Below are 15688 nucleotides of genomic sequence, written 5' to 3'. Positions count from 1 at the left end.
TTAATATCCTAACCACTGTCCACATCAATCCATCTCTCATAGTCTTGTAATTACAGGTTTAGAGACTGGGATAGCACAGCTGCATTAAATCAGAACAGAGGCTCATGGTACACAGTTCTCCAATTAGAGCTACAGAGTCTATCTTAGTCTGAAGCTGATTTTCTGACTTCTCTTTCTCTGCAGCCCCCTCTCCCCTCCCCCCCCCCCCCGAAATTACACCCACTGTTTCTGTGATCATTTGCATTTGAAGTTGCACAATTACTCACACCTTTAATTTCCCTCATATTAGTTTCAGGCCCTAACAGGCTTTACAGTGCCAGGCAAGCCCAGGAATAAAAGCATAGACGAAGAGAAGAAGACAGAAAGAGACTGAAAAGATCATCTTACTACTAGAGATATGTATTCTGTGAGCAATACTCAATTGCAAATTCATATATTTTTATTTGCTGGCAGGACTTGAAGAATACGATACTCAGTTTTTCCTGCAGTAACAGTTGTAGCAACTTCACAAGTCTATTGCCACAGCACAAGCCCATCCAAAGTTTGTTCTAGAGATTTTTTGATACACAGATGAGGAATATATGTGTATATTCACACTCATTACAATCACAAGAGTATAATCCATATGATCTGCTTGGTTCCTACACTCAGTTCCCAGCTGTAAGCACCACACAATCCACACAGAATTTAGGCTAGCATACTTAGATCAGACAGACAGTTATAAAAACTAGAAATATCAGTCATCCTTGCTCTGGTCCAGAGCTGCAGTGCAAACACCTGACACTTCCAACCAGGAAACTTCATCAGCATGGATACTATCTGCTAGGAAGACTCTGAAAACACGCAGTCCTCTCAAATAGAGGGCCAAAGCCATGTCCTCAATGCCTTGGTAAAACACATTCTTTAGTAGAAAAAAAAAAAAAACAAACCCAAAAAACAGTTTCTTATACTTCTATGCTATCAAGTTAACCTTACAGTGCAGTTAACCTACTATTAACTCTTTGATGCATCCTTTTCAGTGAAAGGAGATGTGAGAGTAATTCGTCCCCAAAGTAAGCAAAAGCCTCAAAATCCACCCCTTGTTCATTATGCTGAAGAGCTCACAAGGCCAGTTAATATCACACTTATTGCATTACGCTTAAGACTCTTCAAGGGAACTTTTAATGATTTGCCAAAATCCAATTCAGCGTGTAGAGCACCACCCCACAAATTTCTTTTGAGCACCAAGCGAAGGAAATGTTTTCAAATACCCCGCCTATTTACCGACTTGGTGAAACGCACTAAAATGCAGAAAAGGAAAGACATCACACATGGCCCCGTACAGTGCAATTCCATCTAGTGCAAATTCCTTATAAGCACAATTATGCTGAGATGGTACATAACAGCTCCAGCAGCTACCAGCACCCTGCTCGCTTTCACCCAGCGCTCTTGGATGATTACGCCCGATGCAGGAGGCCCTAGGCAAGCAGTCTACAGGACTGAAAAAATAATGTCCAGACCTGATATTAAGTATCTTTTTTACACTTGAGCACCTCCTAACAGCAGCTGCAAATCTGAACTTGCTCCCATCAGCTTAAGCCGATGCTCAAGGTTGTATTTGCAACTAACATTACTTATGCGTATGCTATTGTATGTCTTCCAAAAAGGCAATTGCTCCAGTCAGCACGGAAAGGCCCTGCGCATTTGCTAAAGGAAAGGGTTTCCCAGCATGCAGAGAGCCATAACATACACTAAAGACAAATTCCATACTTCATTAAAAAAAAAAAATACACAAGTCTCCCAGCTGCTGAGCCATCACTGGTTCACTGGCAAACTGGCTTAAGATTTTTGCAGCGTCTGTTAAATAAAGCTCCAACACTGGAAAGACAAGTTACTTGTGTTAAAAACCCACAGAATATTCAGTGCCAGATACAATCCTCAAACTTGACAGACACGGATCACTCAAACTCAGCCATGAATCTTCCCCAGAGAAGGGAGTCCCTCCAACAGTCCTTGCAATTCCTTCACAAGCTGCCCTGTATGCATTAAAAAGGGACATCCACAAGAGGAGCGTAGAGCTTATTTTCAACTGGGAATCAGGTTTCCCTGCACTGTCCTCACTCCTCTCTTCCCACCCTGGTTCTAGACCGCCTGCACAACCATCCAGGGAAAACCCCTGGCCAGAGTGGCAGAGATCAGTCGTCTTCCAGCAGCTCAGACACATTTGTCACTATCGCCATCCACTCAACAGCATTCAGCCACAGCGGGTGCCGCAGGGAAAGAGAAGAGCAGGCATCAGAGGACCCAGCTTCTGTCCCTGTCACCGGTTTCCTACACAAGCTTCAGCAAGCCTCTTAATCCCCCTGTGCTCCCCCATCCGCAATCTGTAGTTTTGGGAGCCCTGAAAGATGAAACCAGCTTCAGGAAGGCAAGTGCGTGCAACCTAAGTAAAATACACAACCTATGTTACGAAGAATGAAAGCTCAGGACAGAAATCCTCAAGCCTGTTCTCATCATGCCACTCCTGCTTAGAGCGGACAGAAGTCTCAAACACACACCAAGGGTATAATGCAACAATTTTGTCCCCACCTGACACATAAGGGGTCAGGTCTCTCTGCACACAGATGGCAGCAGGTGTGGTCTCAGCAGCTGCTGAAACATCTGTGCACAGCAGGCCCTGTGAAGGATCACCTTCACCTATGTGAACAAATCTGCAATTTCAAACGAGGACAAACACAGTACCAACACAATTAAATTTATATGAAGAGCTGTGAGACAGCACTATTATCAAAGGCATAAATAAATCTGCTAGCTAGCATCGAATCTCACAAGCAAACAGATCAGCATTTACCAGATAGAAGCAAGATGGCTTGTGAACATAGACTTTCCTCATTTTAGGCATACAATGTGTGAAAGTATTTTTTCCTAATGGTTAGATGGTGGGGTCCAGTAAAAATTATAGTCAGAATTACATTTCAGGTCCATGGTTCTCTCAGGCTATGACAATAGTCATAGACCATGTCCAAATGTACTTTGGCTAGTCTAGCAAAGATGTCACCCCTACAAACCAAGCATCTCATGACACAGATTTTTAAGCAGAATTCTTCAGCAACACGAATAATGAGCCCTGCCTGTTAATCAAGGATACAAAATTCAGGACACCTTCTCACGTATTTGGATAGCACTGTATCTTGTTTCCACAAGCTAGTCTCAGGGAGTGCTCTGACCAAGAAATAAGTCTTTATCAGGGCATCTCATGCTGTTTAACCACGAAGCATCTTTCACAACACTAAATTGTTAAGTTCCTTCAAAGCAAGCAGCAAGTCACAAAAGAGTTCTGCAAGCTCCATCACGCTCATTTAGCGATAGACTTTTGTAGGGTATGGCTAATGTTTCTAAGCACCTCTCCTCCAAATATTTTCCATCTTATTTTTTATTCCTGCAGACATGCTGCCGTAACATGTTATACAAGCACAACCGTATTGAACTGCGGAATTGCACAGATGTAGCTATATCTTTGGATTTTTTTTGATGAACTGGTGCAAAAACAGTTTGCAAGCAAACCCCTACTTACAGGAATTACTATGCCTGACAAATATTCCCTATAAGGAATCTAGGATTTTGCCTTCAAGGAGACTACTGAAGTAAACAAAGATTTGCAGAACTGCGTCCCAAGACTCCCACCAATCATCTCCTAAATTGACAGAGATGCCTTTGCTGAGAGGACAGAGATCTGCAACGCCAGGCTCCTCTCCTTCTGCGTGGTTAGTTTTTCTTTTGTGCCACAAAATGTTCTCAGTAACATCACTGTAAATTTCAACTATTTCCTTTGATCCAGTAGAGCTTTACTTGCATTTACAGTGGAGCAAGTGAGATCAGAATCTGAGCTTTTACATGCATCTTTCAGGCACGTTTCTGGAATTTACTTTAATGTGCATGAGCTTGGCTGCAACTGTTCCAGACGCTCTCTGAGCTATTCTCTCTCCCCTTTCCTATCCCCACATGAAACAGTAACAGTTGCATTGTCTTTTATGGGCTGAGGAAGTGAAGGAAGGGGAGGGACTTCCAGGAATTTTTAATTTATATATTTTTCACCTTAATATTGTATTTTTAATTTTTGTACATATATGGAATGATATGTAATGCATATATATAGACACCAAGAGAAAGAATTCTGAGTGCTCAGCATAGCCTTTAGTTTCACAGTTTTAAGGAATGTCACTCCAGCTCAAAAAGGATAGCTACTATTTTATAGTTCTCTCTCCTTGCTTGACCCTATTTGGATTTTGAAAAGCTCTCTATATTAAGGCTTCTCATTAGCCATGTGAAGCCCAGTACCCTAGAGACAGTACTTAATTCTACCATGACCTCCCTTCTGGGCATTTCCTGGCAAAAAATGGCCAGATGGAAGAGCTAAAGACTGCCAAACATTCACTGCAAGGAAGTGCCAAAACAACGGTCTTTATTGGTGATAAAAGCCATGGAAACATCAAATGCAAAACAAAGTTGCTACCTTTTTTTCACCCCCATCTGCTTCAGTGAAGCTGTGACTGCTGCTGCGATGGAATTGAAGGCACTGGTTTTTCACCCTAAGGTTAAACTCTGGCACAGCAGCAAATGATGAAAGTAATTTTAGTCCCTGTGTTAAATCATTGTGTTTAGTCTTATATTACTACCAACCAAGTTCCTGACACCGTGTTCTCATTTTCTGTGCTCTTCACCATGCTCATACTTAGGAGTTAGACCTGATAAATAACTTTCATCATTAGCCCTGGCTGCGCTAAAACGAAGGATGCTATTATCTGTTTCCAAAGAAGCGGGGGGTAAATTCTTATCCTCCACAATTCCCTAAAATCCCTGTTACCCTGTGGGTCAGATTGCAGACCTATGTATTAATAAGATCCGGTGTTTACACTATCCTGGACAGCAGTTCCACCACCTGGAAGTGCAGCCTTAAGAGGCATCCACGGTGCTCGGGGATAATTATGCTCACACTTCCCAGGTGCATGAGTCTTGTCTGACACTGGTGCTCGGTGCCAGCTGTGCAGTGCAGCAAGGCCCAGCCTCCTCTGCTCTTCACCACCACGTTTTCAGCATAGCCAGCTCCTGAACAAGCACGGAAAAACTCTTTAGACCTTTTGGGGACTTTTACACAAAGGCCTCTAACCTCAGTGACAGAAAAGCCAAACGGGATTCCTCCCAGTGTCCACAGCAATAAACCACCTAAATTAATAGATCAACCACCTTTATGCAGAGTAGAGCTGTACCAATACATCTAGGGCTGGACTACACCAGTAACATGGACACATTTGTACCAGCTGAACGCTCCGAATATACATACAACCGACGATTTATGCCTGCACAGGAACAGGAATAACCTGTACCAAATACAGATGCCACTATGCCAGTGGAACAGCATTCACTCCAGGAGTCACACCAGCTGGACTTCTAATGGCCACGCAGCAATTATTACATTAAAGAAATCATACCCCTTGTAGTCATAATTACCCTGGGACAAAAATCTATGTGCAGACCGGGCCTTGAATCAATTTAGGGGACCTACACAAGGGATTGCTCCTGTTTAATTACACAGCCATTTAAATCAATTTGTTTAAATCAAGACTTAAGACCTGAAATAATTTTTGTTACCTGCACGCACCCCGACCTTGTAAATTAAGTCCCTGACTTTGACAGCTCACTTTTATGAGCTAAGAGTTTATTATATGAATAATAAACAAAAAGCAGTAGGGTAAACGCTTCTGCTTTGGTGGTTTGAGGAAACCAGAACAATTTGTAGCAACTCCGGATAATGCTGTGGCAAACTGATATTAACAGTGAAGGGCGTTGTTGCATTGCAGTGGCCTGTGAAAAACACCAACCTTGGCCCTCCTAGAAATTTAACTCCATTTTCATCCTCAGTGCTTTGCTGCCACTATTGCTAAATGGACAAAATCTACTGCACTTACAAAGAAAAGGACAGTAAGCTGTAATATGCTTCAACACAATTTACCTAGTTCTCAAACAAAAGTGGACAGAACAAAGTATTTAGCATCTTGCAGATTTTTTTACCCTGACTCCATCAGTGGCTGTGCTTGACTATCCATGTCTGGAGTCACACAGCAAATCTCTGCCATGTAGTATCAATCCTGGGCATGAGAGGTCTTTAAGGGGAAAAGGAAAAAGGAAAAAAAAAAAATGGAGAGATAAAATAGGCAACAGCAGGAAGCTTAAAAATTTAGTCTAACATATTTTCCTTTCTACACATTCTTCCTTAAATCCCCTGTTATTTAATATTCTTCCAAAACGTGGAACAAAAGAAGCAGGACACAAGTCCTTCATCTGCAGAGCTCCCACTCAAAGTCCACTGTCCTTTACCTATACCACTGAGCACTCAGCAGCACAAGTCCCAACAGCCAGCAACAAGACAGAAAGTCATGGAGGGAAGGTCTGTTGAAGAGGGATCAGACAGCTCAGTACCACAGCAGGTGTCACAGTGGCCACAAGATGTCAGAATGAAGGCACAAAGCTATGCAAGAAAGAATAATAATAATAAAAGATCTGTTTTCCGCTGCTTTCCATGTTATACAGCCCTACCAGTTAGGGATGCAATAATTTACTCCAGAAGTTAAATAATTACAACACTTAGCCTAGGCACAGCTCTAACAATATAAAGACACCTTTTATCAGGACCTTCTCTCATCTTCTCATAGAAGGAAGCTATACTACACATCTTCTGTTTGTGTAACAGCATCCATGGCACACCTGTCCCATTTTAAAAATCTCGGTGCATTTTGTGTGCAGACATGGTTTTACGATCCTCTTGTAAGTGAAATAAGAACACCATTTTTCTGTAATTTGAATTAACTGTGCAAAAAGTTGAGCTACCACTTGAATTAAAAAAAGTGTCTTCACAATGCATTTGTTTTCAATTGTTAGCAGCCTTTAGTTTAGAACAGCAGGTAAGCCAACTAAACAAAAAATGGCTCGCCCAAAAAAATAGTTGCACGAGACGCTGTCTACGTGATATCCACTCTACCAACTGTGCCAGCAAGAGAAACACAAAAGGTGAGCCTCACTAGCACAGCCACGAGACCAGACATGCCTGCTTTGTTCATGGGAGATTATTTTACTATTTCCAGCCCTTTCCTAGTTAAAACCATATTAGTAAAATCTTCGTCAGCCACACAAGAAGCCACATCTAAGAGAGCTACCTAGCTCTTTCAGCCATTTTCAACACCAAATCAAGGTCTTACAGCATTGCTAATGCCAGTACATTGCTGGTAATGCTGACAAAGATGCCCTGGAAAGACCTGTGCTGGAAACAGCACTAGCGTGCACTAGTCTTTGAATAGCTGAGTTTTTCCAGTACCACAAACGGTAGAAAAAATAGCTGTATTTGTCACCATTGCTAACACCAATGTAAGACCAGAATAGCGCAAGAAGAATGGCATTCAAAGTGCAGCGGAACAGATAAAGGCCATAAGGACTTGCCTGCATGAAGATCTTAAAAAAAAAAAAAAAAGCCACCCACCCACAAAAACACCTCTGACTTGTCTATTTAGGAGACAGTCGGATTTCTCATCAAAATATCACCATCCTGACTATGGGCTCTGCCTACCAAAGTGTGACAGATCAACCACCCACAGCAGCAGAGGCCACCGCCACTCTCGCTTCCTTCACTGCTCCTGCACCGAAGGTCCGAGCCCCTGGCAGCTGACTGGAAGGAGGGTGTCCGTGCTCCGGCATCGCGTTTTGCCATTTAAAAGACAGGGAGAAGCAGGGCAGCTGAGGGCTTGGGCATACATTTGTTTCAGCCAACTCACCTACCGGGCACAGTAACCTCTGACAGAGGATGGTAACTGCCTAAACCAAGAGCACTGCTACTTTCCACAGTGCTATGGCCTCTGGCTGAGTGGGCACAGATTAGACCCGCAGCAGTTGTCAAGAGGTTCAGCCCGTCCTGCTTCAGCTGCCCACACTGGTCCGGAGACAGCAACACCGCAACTCATCCTTGCAGCCTTTTTGGGATCCCTGAGGCCGGGCACTCTATTTTAAAACAGTACGGAGGAAACTGCAGCAACACAAACTGACCCAACTGGATACAGGATTGCAATGACGGCGTTCATGCCTAACGCAGCTTAATGCAACCGCTTCAATCACAACTGGCTGTTCCTAAGTCTAGGCAAATTTCGGTGCGTCACCATGGTACGAGCTCAGTGCCCCAGCATCCCAAGTCCGGTCCATACCAGGCTCCCAACCTAGGCCACCACGGCAACAACAGAACTAGCAGTTGCTTTCAGACAGAAGAGGACAATTGGGAAAAATGAAAACACACCTTTGATTTGAAGGCCAGAAGGAAGCAAGGGGTGGGGGGGCGTGTCTGGGTTTTTTATTTGTTTAGTTTTTAAACAGTACCTGAACAGCGCTCTTCCCCCTAACTGTCTCAGAGGCCCAATCCCGTAGTATCTCTGTAGAAGTTTTACAGGAATAACACCGGAATTAAAGGTCTGCAGTACTGAAAGAAAAAGGTCAATGGAAAAGCAAGGTGCCATTTTCTGTGGTATACCATCATCACTCAAGTCGGAAGACGACTTGCAGCCAACTGCCAGCAGGCTCTTTGGACTGACTTTCTAATATGTGCAAAAAAAGGCATCATAGCCTTTGCTAGCTCTGCTGATTAAAGATAGACAGCACTTCATCTGACTTTTTCTTTTACAATAAGATGACCATAATTCACATTTAATATGCCGCAAAGTCATCCGCCTTCCAAGTATAAGAGCGTGTTCTGCTGAAAGTCACTGCTGTTAGGTCAAATTTAAACTCAATATTGCAGGACAGATATTACATTGCTATTAATAATAAATAATCATGATAATGTTTTCCCTTAATAGAGCATCTCATCCCAAAGGATCCTAACCACTTTACAAACTCTGGACCAAGTTCTATCCACTGCTACAACCCTGTAACCTCTGCCTGATTTGCATGGGTGCAGAGAAATGTAGAAATTAATCAGAGATTGCATCAGATCTGTGAATTACTTCACTATAGCTGATCTTCCTCCCACTTCAGGGGATGATCCAGAGATAAGCTGTCAGTGCTTTAACAAGGGGTTCTAACAAACACCTTCTGGACAGCAGGCCCGTACTGCAAGCCTGTGCGATGCCCATGATTCCCAGGAAGGGGTAGGAAGTTAAGGATCTGAGCGGTCCCATTTATGTTTCTCTCTAAATAAAGATGCTCCCTCATGACCACAATCAAGTATAGAAGCAGCACTGGTCAGCAAACAAATTTAAGTGCTCCTTAAGAGGAACGACCACTGGACGGCTGAGGAAGTCATACTCTGTATAGTCCCCAGGCAGAATGGACTCCTACCATGCACTACTACAATATAAACATTTTAAAAAGTAATACTATGTAGACATGGTTGTGAACATGTGCAGTGAATATTCAGCACATGGCCCAGTGTTCCTGTCCTTAACTTAAGATTAAGGAGTAAGCAAAACCACTGTAAATAGAATTAAGGGTGACATCTCCAGAGACTTGCTTTAAAAAAACATCTGGCACTTCACTCTTCCCAAAAGCAAAACATTTGCTCCCCAGAAACATTCACATGAACCTCAGGAATAAGTTCCCTTTAGCCGAGTTGACTTGAGTCAAGCACCAACAGGACCAGAAACTCAGAAACAGCTGTGACTTCCCCTTCAACTTGGAGATGAAATGTCATCAAGGACCCCTCAGCACCACCTGCAGTAAATCACTTCACCTGATGTGGCAGCTATTTAGTCACACTGGGCAACCATTTAAGTCAGGATCTGAAGAATGTCATATTGCATTGAACAAGGGGGAGGGATTATGCTGTGAAAAGTCATGCGTTGACAATTTTGAACTAGGTGGAGGGTCACATTGCCTGTGCCAGCAACTCTGATGCTGAGCACAAATAAGAACTCTGGTGACATATTTTGCCCCTGTATGCAAACACATCTCTGTGTGTAGACTCTATACAACTGTATTGCCAACGCATGCGGACAGGGGAAAAGCAGACCACTTCTAGCAAACATGCCAAACTTTTCAGCTCAGTGAGAAGGGAAAATGCCTTTATTCAACACTAGGACTGTTTTCTATGCTTACCCAAATACTCAGCCATTGATCTTTCTTGACCACCAAGCAGCAAGTCAGTCGGGACATTAGTTTTGCATTATGCAAGTGCCCAGCAGCCACAACTACAGGGAACGAGTACAAACAGCAGTAAACAAAAGAGCTCCTAAGCAAGCTGGATAGAGCAGAGGCAGGAAAGAGAAAGGGTCGATCAGCCCCATTTTGTAGAAGCGAACAGGGAATTTGATTCCTTTCACGCAGAAGTGACAGAGGCCATCAGCGTATTTCACATAAAACGCCACAGGTTTTATTCGTGCTTTTGGTCATCATCCAAACCAGCCTAGTTTCCAATTCTCTCTTGAACTTGGTCCGTTCCAGAGACTTGCCCAACATTGGCCTAGCTCCTAAGAAAACTGCCATACAGAGCGAGACCCAGCTCAGGATCCTGTTTCTAACAGAGATGAGCAGCAGAGGCTTAGAAGAAAAGTTAACAACCATATTTCTCTCATTTTCTCTCCCCACCCTGCTTCCAGGAAGCCACAGTTTGGGAACTTCCTCAGCTGGGGCACGTATTCACACATTTGTGTTTTAATAGCGGTTGGCAGGCCACCATGCCAAAAATATGTTTAAAGCAGCAATACATCTACATGTCAGACATACCAGTGAAAACAAAGCAACTGAGTTTTTCCCATTGCGTGGTCCGAATTAAACACAGCTGCAGGGACACCTGTTTCACGCCACCTTCATCTCCAGAGTTCGCATCAGAAATAGGCCAGAGTGGATTTGAACACGCTGCAAATTCACAGTGTAAACACAGTTCTAGACTGGCAATGGAAACACCACCAACTGCTTCCCCGGGCTTTTACTTTTTAATAATGAAACTTCCCCAAATGAAAAGCACAGGTTTGGGCAACAAGCCAATTTAAAATAAAATACGGGTACAAAAGAAAAGTTGGTCCTCATCTCTTCCCAGGCCAGATATGCCTCCCCTCATATGGAAGCCAGACCGGGTGTGTGTTAACGAGTAACTCATGCCTTTCACAACCTTTTTTGCTGCAATGCAGGGCATCATGTTTAGTCCTCCTGAAGCCTCCATCTACGAGTAAAACCTCTGGTACCCCTGTGTATGGCCTATCACTAGCTACTGCGTATGTTTCTTGTGTGAAATCTCAAGAGGGGAAGAATAAACACAAAAAATCAAGTTGGGAGAAAAAAAAAAAAGTAAGACCCACATCACATCTTTTCCTTACCATGGTACAGAATGTTTTTCCAGCTTCTGTCTTCCTCAATCTATACAACATTGCCCCTGCTTACCAGAGGCTTTTGAAAACCCCACTTGATAAATGGAATTGCACTCCTCCCCTCCAAACAGAACATTCAGTGATTAAAGCAAAATGATCACTCTCAGGCACAGCAGCTCCCAAGCCATGAAGCACAAGCAGGACCAGGAGAAGGAGCTGCCAGCAGGGAGGTATTCACCTCAGCAGTTCAGGAACCGCTGCTGTAGCCCCATGTTTGCACCTGTATGAACAGGCAAGAACTTTCAGAGATCCAGTGCCTGAATTTTAAAAAAAACCAAACAAACAAACAAAAAAAACCAAAACAGCCAAACAGTAAATGTTTAACTCCAAGATAACTGGGGAAAGAGCTATTTATAGCCCAAGAGATATTTCTGTAAATAATAATCCTTTAAAGTAATACACTAAAAATAATTTATCACATTATTGCATATTATTACCTTGTAACGTGTTTCATCCCTACTTAATGACCATTCCATGCATTTTCACACGTTTTACTATCGCTGCACGATGCAAATAACTAACATTGGGGAACGGGGGGGAAACCAAATTAACTAGAGGTGAAAGGGAACTGAGAACAGTACAATACTAATGAATAGAGAGAAAACAATTTCCCCACCACCACCACTCTGTTGCTAACAGACTGCATCAGCAAGTTATCAGTAACATCTCAGCTATACCAATCGTCAACATCATTCATAAATTCAGCACATGTTCAGGAACATTTTTTTTTTTTGTCTTCTTTAGCTGCAAATATTCAGAGAGGGCCAAAATGCAATATTACTTTAAGCCCTCCAGAAAAATCATACCAATTGCGCTTCGTTGTTATTTCAGAAATTTTGTTCTTGCACCAGATGCCCGCAGTCTGCCTGAAACCTTGCAGGACTCTACCTCCAGGACCACAGGCAAGCTGGGACACTTCCAAAAGCAACACCTGCAGGAAAAGTGTGTCACAGGAAAACTGACACAATTGTCACCAAATTCGTGTGTGTCAAATGTGAAGCCTTGTTACCTTGATCCTGTCTTTTATTTACACTTTGCAGGATATGCATTCTACATTACAAATCCATTCGCGCATCGTTCTGGCAAGCAAGTCAGGCTTCTGGTGCAAGTGGTGTATCTTGAGGAAGAAGTCGAAAGTATATTGTAAGAGACAAATTCTCTGACTCAAAGACAAGGATTTCCAAGTACAGAAAGCAACGCTGAGCAAGGTTTCCAGACAAATGCCTACACTATACTTAAGGTTTTTTAGGTACTGCCTCCATGCCCTTCATTGATTAATTTTAAAGGCGGAAGACACTAACTGGCTGCGATATTAGCAGCGTTTGAATGGTAACTAATTCTAACGAGTACGCTAGTAGCAATGTAACGCTACGACATGCCACACACATTTATGAGGCTGAAAGCGATAGCCATCGGCCCACATGGCTGCAGCCCCAGAGCCAAACCAGCCACCCTGACTTGTCAACCTCAACACGCTCTGCAACAAAGATGACTCACGGCATTTTCCCCTCACGTTTACCCTTTCCCACCATGTCTGCAGGGACAAATTAAGGCTTCCTTACTCCGGAGGCGACTCCCACTAAAATCCATCGGAAAGCAAGTGCTTAAGGACCAGAGCCCCCGAAGCTGAAAGGGCAGAGCCCGGCCTTACGCTCACCTAGGAGAAAGCGGCCCATTGCTGCACGCCTGAAACCAGAGCAGCTTACAACTGTGCAAGCCGACTTTCTCAGTCCCTCCTTCCCTTTGTACGCGATCTTAATTAAGCCCGGGGTGTAAAAGCGTTTCCTCTGCTGCCGCCGTTTCCTGCCCACCCCCCCTCCGGGCTGCAGCTGGCGGCCGGGGGCACCCCCGGCCCCCCGAGCGGCGTGGGTGCCCCCGAGGCGGGAGCGATGCCCAGCTCCCCGCTCCCCTGCCAGGCGCCTATGGAAACCGCCGGCCGAACGCAGGCCGGGTGATTCTTTCTCTCCTTTTTACCCCGACTTTCTCCTTCGCACCCTCAGAGGGATGACACCTGCTCCCTCCCCTCCCCCGCTGGTGTGTCAGGCCCGGCCCTGCCCGGGCTGGCCCCGAGCAGCCCGGAGGGGCGGCTGCCCGCTGCCAGCGACCGCACCGGCGGGCAGCGGCGAGGGCCGGGGCTGCGGGGTGCCACGGCGGGCTGCCGCAGCGCCATCCCCCGCCGCCCCTCCGCCTGCCACAGCGGGGAGCGCCGGCGGCTGGGCCAGCCCCTCTCCAAATTGAACGGCGAAGCGGGGTGGGGGAGCAAAGCCGGGGGGGGGGGGGAACTCGGCGCTGAAGGCGGGGCTGCGCTTCATTCAGCCCGCGGCGACCACGAAGCCCGGAGCGGGGTGCCCCCCCCCCCACTTACCCAGGGTCTTGACGGCGACCTGCCGGGTGAGCGGCGGCGGCAAGTTGACGCAGACCAAGTCGACGTCCTGGTGCAGCAGCACCTCGTCGATGCGGCTGGTGTAGAAGGGGACGCTCATCTCCTTGGCCAGCTCCTCCGCCTCCTCGGGCGTGCGGCCCCACAGCGCCTTCACGGCGAAGCCCTCCGCCTTCAGCAGCGGCACGATCACCCGCGCCGTCAGGCCGGTGCCGAACACCCCCACCCCGGGCAGCATGGCGGCTGCGGCGGCGAGGGGCGAGGCGAGGCGGGCGGCACGGCACGACGAGGCGCTCCCTCCTTCCCTCAGCGCCGGGCGGGAGAGGGAGGCAGCCCCCGCTGGCGGCTGCTGCTGCTGCCGCCGCCGCCGCCGGGGCCGGGACCAGCCGCCCCCCGCCTCAGCAGCGCCGCGGCCGCCGGCTGCCCTGCCATGCCCGCACCATCACACACACCTCCGCGGAGGCGCCGGCGTTGCCCTCCCTGGACGGACGGACGGACAGACGGACGGACGGACGGGGTGGGCAGCGGCAACCGCCCTCCCCCGGCGGAGGCGGCCAACAAGTGCGGGGCGGCGGGGGGGAAGCGGCGGCGCGGAGCTCAGCGCCGCTCCTCTGCCATCTTCGCCGCGGGCGCCCGCTCGCCGCCGGGGGGGCGGGGCCTCGCTGTCACCTCCCGGCTGTTCCTGCCCCGCCCCCGCCGCCCCATTGGCTGCCGCCCGCCCCGGCCCCGCCCCTTCCCCGCCCCGGCGCTGAGGGGCGCCCCCTGGGAGCCGCCGGGCGCCGCCCCGCCCGGGGCCCGGCGTACCCCGCGTTTTGGGGGGGGCTCCCGCGGCAGCCCCCGCCCCGCAGGTGCGGCCCGAGGGCCCGCCGGGGTTCCCCCGCCCACCTGGCGGCTGGGTTTGGGGGTATCTCCCCCCTGCGCCGCCGGGCACGGGAGATGAGCCGGCTCTGCTCCCGCGGGAGGGCCGCGGTGGTGGGGCACCGTGGGGGTCACGCCGGGTGAAGGCACAGGAGAGCTGGGAGGGCCACAGCGGCAAACCGGCGTGAGCCGGTCGTGCCCACTGGCCTTCAGTCCGTCTCCTCCTGTGACAGCTCTCCAGCAATTCGATGTCCCAAAGCACGAGGGACCGCGGCTGGTGCCCCCCCCGGGGCGCTCCCCCGCCACGCCCAGCCAAGGTGCCCACCACCCACCCATCCCGCACCGTCGGTCACTCGCGTGCACCCCTAACAAACACCAGCCTCTTCGGCTTTGCTGGTGGCGTTGGTTCACGTTGGAAGGACCGACCGGCGAAATCCGGCACTGCCGAAGAGCAAACCCTCCAGCGCCGCCGCAGTGCCCCGTGCCAGCTCCTGCCCTTCCCACCTTTGCCCCTGGCCGGGCTGAACGCTGGGCCTCCAGAGCCCCGCTCCTACCGACCCCAGGGCTGCCGGGTGGGCCCAGGAGCGGCCGAGGCCCGCAGCGCCCTTTGGTCCCGCACGGATCCGTGCAGAGCTCGTTCTCATGGAGGTGAAGCTCTGCCCGCCCGGGCTCTGCGCAGATCAGCTGGTCTGAAAGCTCCAGTGAGTGCCATGCAGTTGGGCTGCTGTCTACCTCACTCATAAAAAAAGAAAAAGGAATTATGAAACTTCCTGATTCCAACTGAAGGATAAGAATAAAGATGTTGTTTTTCCACATATTGTCTTTTTTACCAGTTCCTAGGAGAAAGGAAGAGAAGAGGAAGGAAGGAAAGGAAGGAAGGAATGAGAAGAGAGGAAAGGGGGGAGGAAAAGGAAAAGGAAAGGGAAAGAAAAGACAAAAGAAATTAAAAACCTTTCCTATATTAGACTCCTGGAAAAGTGCCAGGGACAATGTTGCAAACGTAATCCACTGGTGTTCGAAAAAATCAGGCTCAGAAGCCAGCACTCCTTTCCCAGACTCTGTAAAGTGGGGTTTT

The 15688-nt window shown here is 47.7% G+C and overlaps 1 protein-coding gene across 2 annotated transcripts in view; it reads right to left on the bottom strand.

The window, feature by feature from the left end:
• GFOD1 (Gfo/Idh/MocA-like oxidoreductase domain containing 1) overlaps positions 1-13993 on the bottom strand; it is a 75595-nt gene extending 61602 nt beyond the window's left edge. For both annotated transcript variants that reach the window (XM_075705927.1, XM_075705926.1), the window contains exon 1: positions 13741-13993. In XM_075705927.1, the coding sequence (XP_075562042.1) occupies positions 13741-13993 (253 nt within the window). The remainder of the gene's footprint in view (positions 1-13740) is intronic.
• Between the last annotated feature and the right edge of the window lie 1695 nt (positions 13994-15688).

This window comes from Pelecanus crispus, chromosome 2, assembly GCF_030463565.1.
Source record: "Pelecanus crispus isolate bPelCri1 chromosome 2, bPelCri1.pri, whole genome shotgun sequence".
Lineage (NCBI taxonomy): Eukaryota > Metazoa > Chordata > Aves > Pelecaniformes > Pelecanidae > Pelecanus > Pelecanus crispus.
This window is presented reverse-complemented; position numbering and strand designations above follow the sequence as displayed.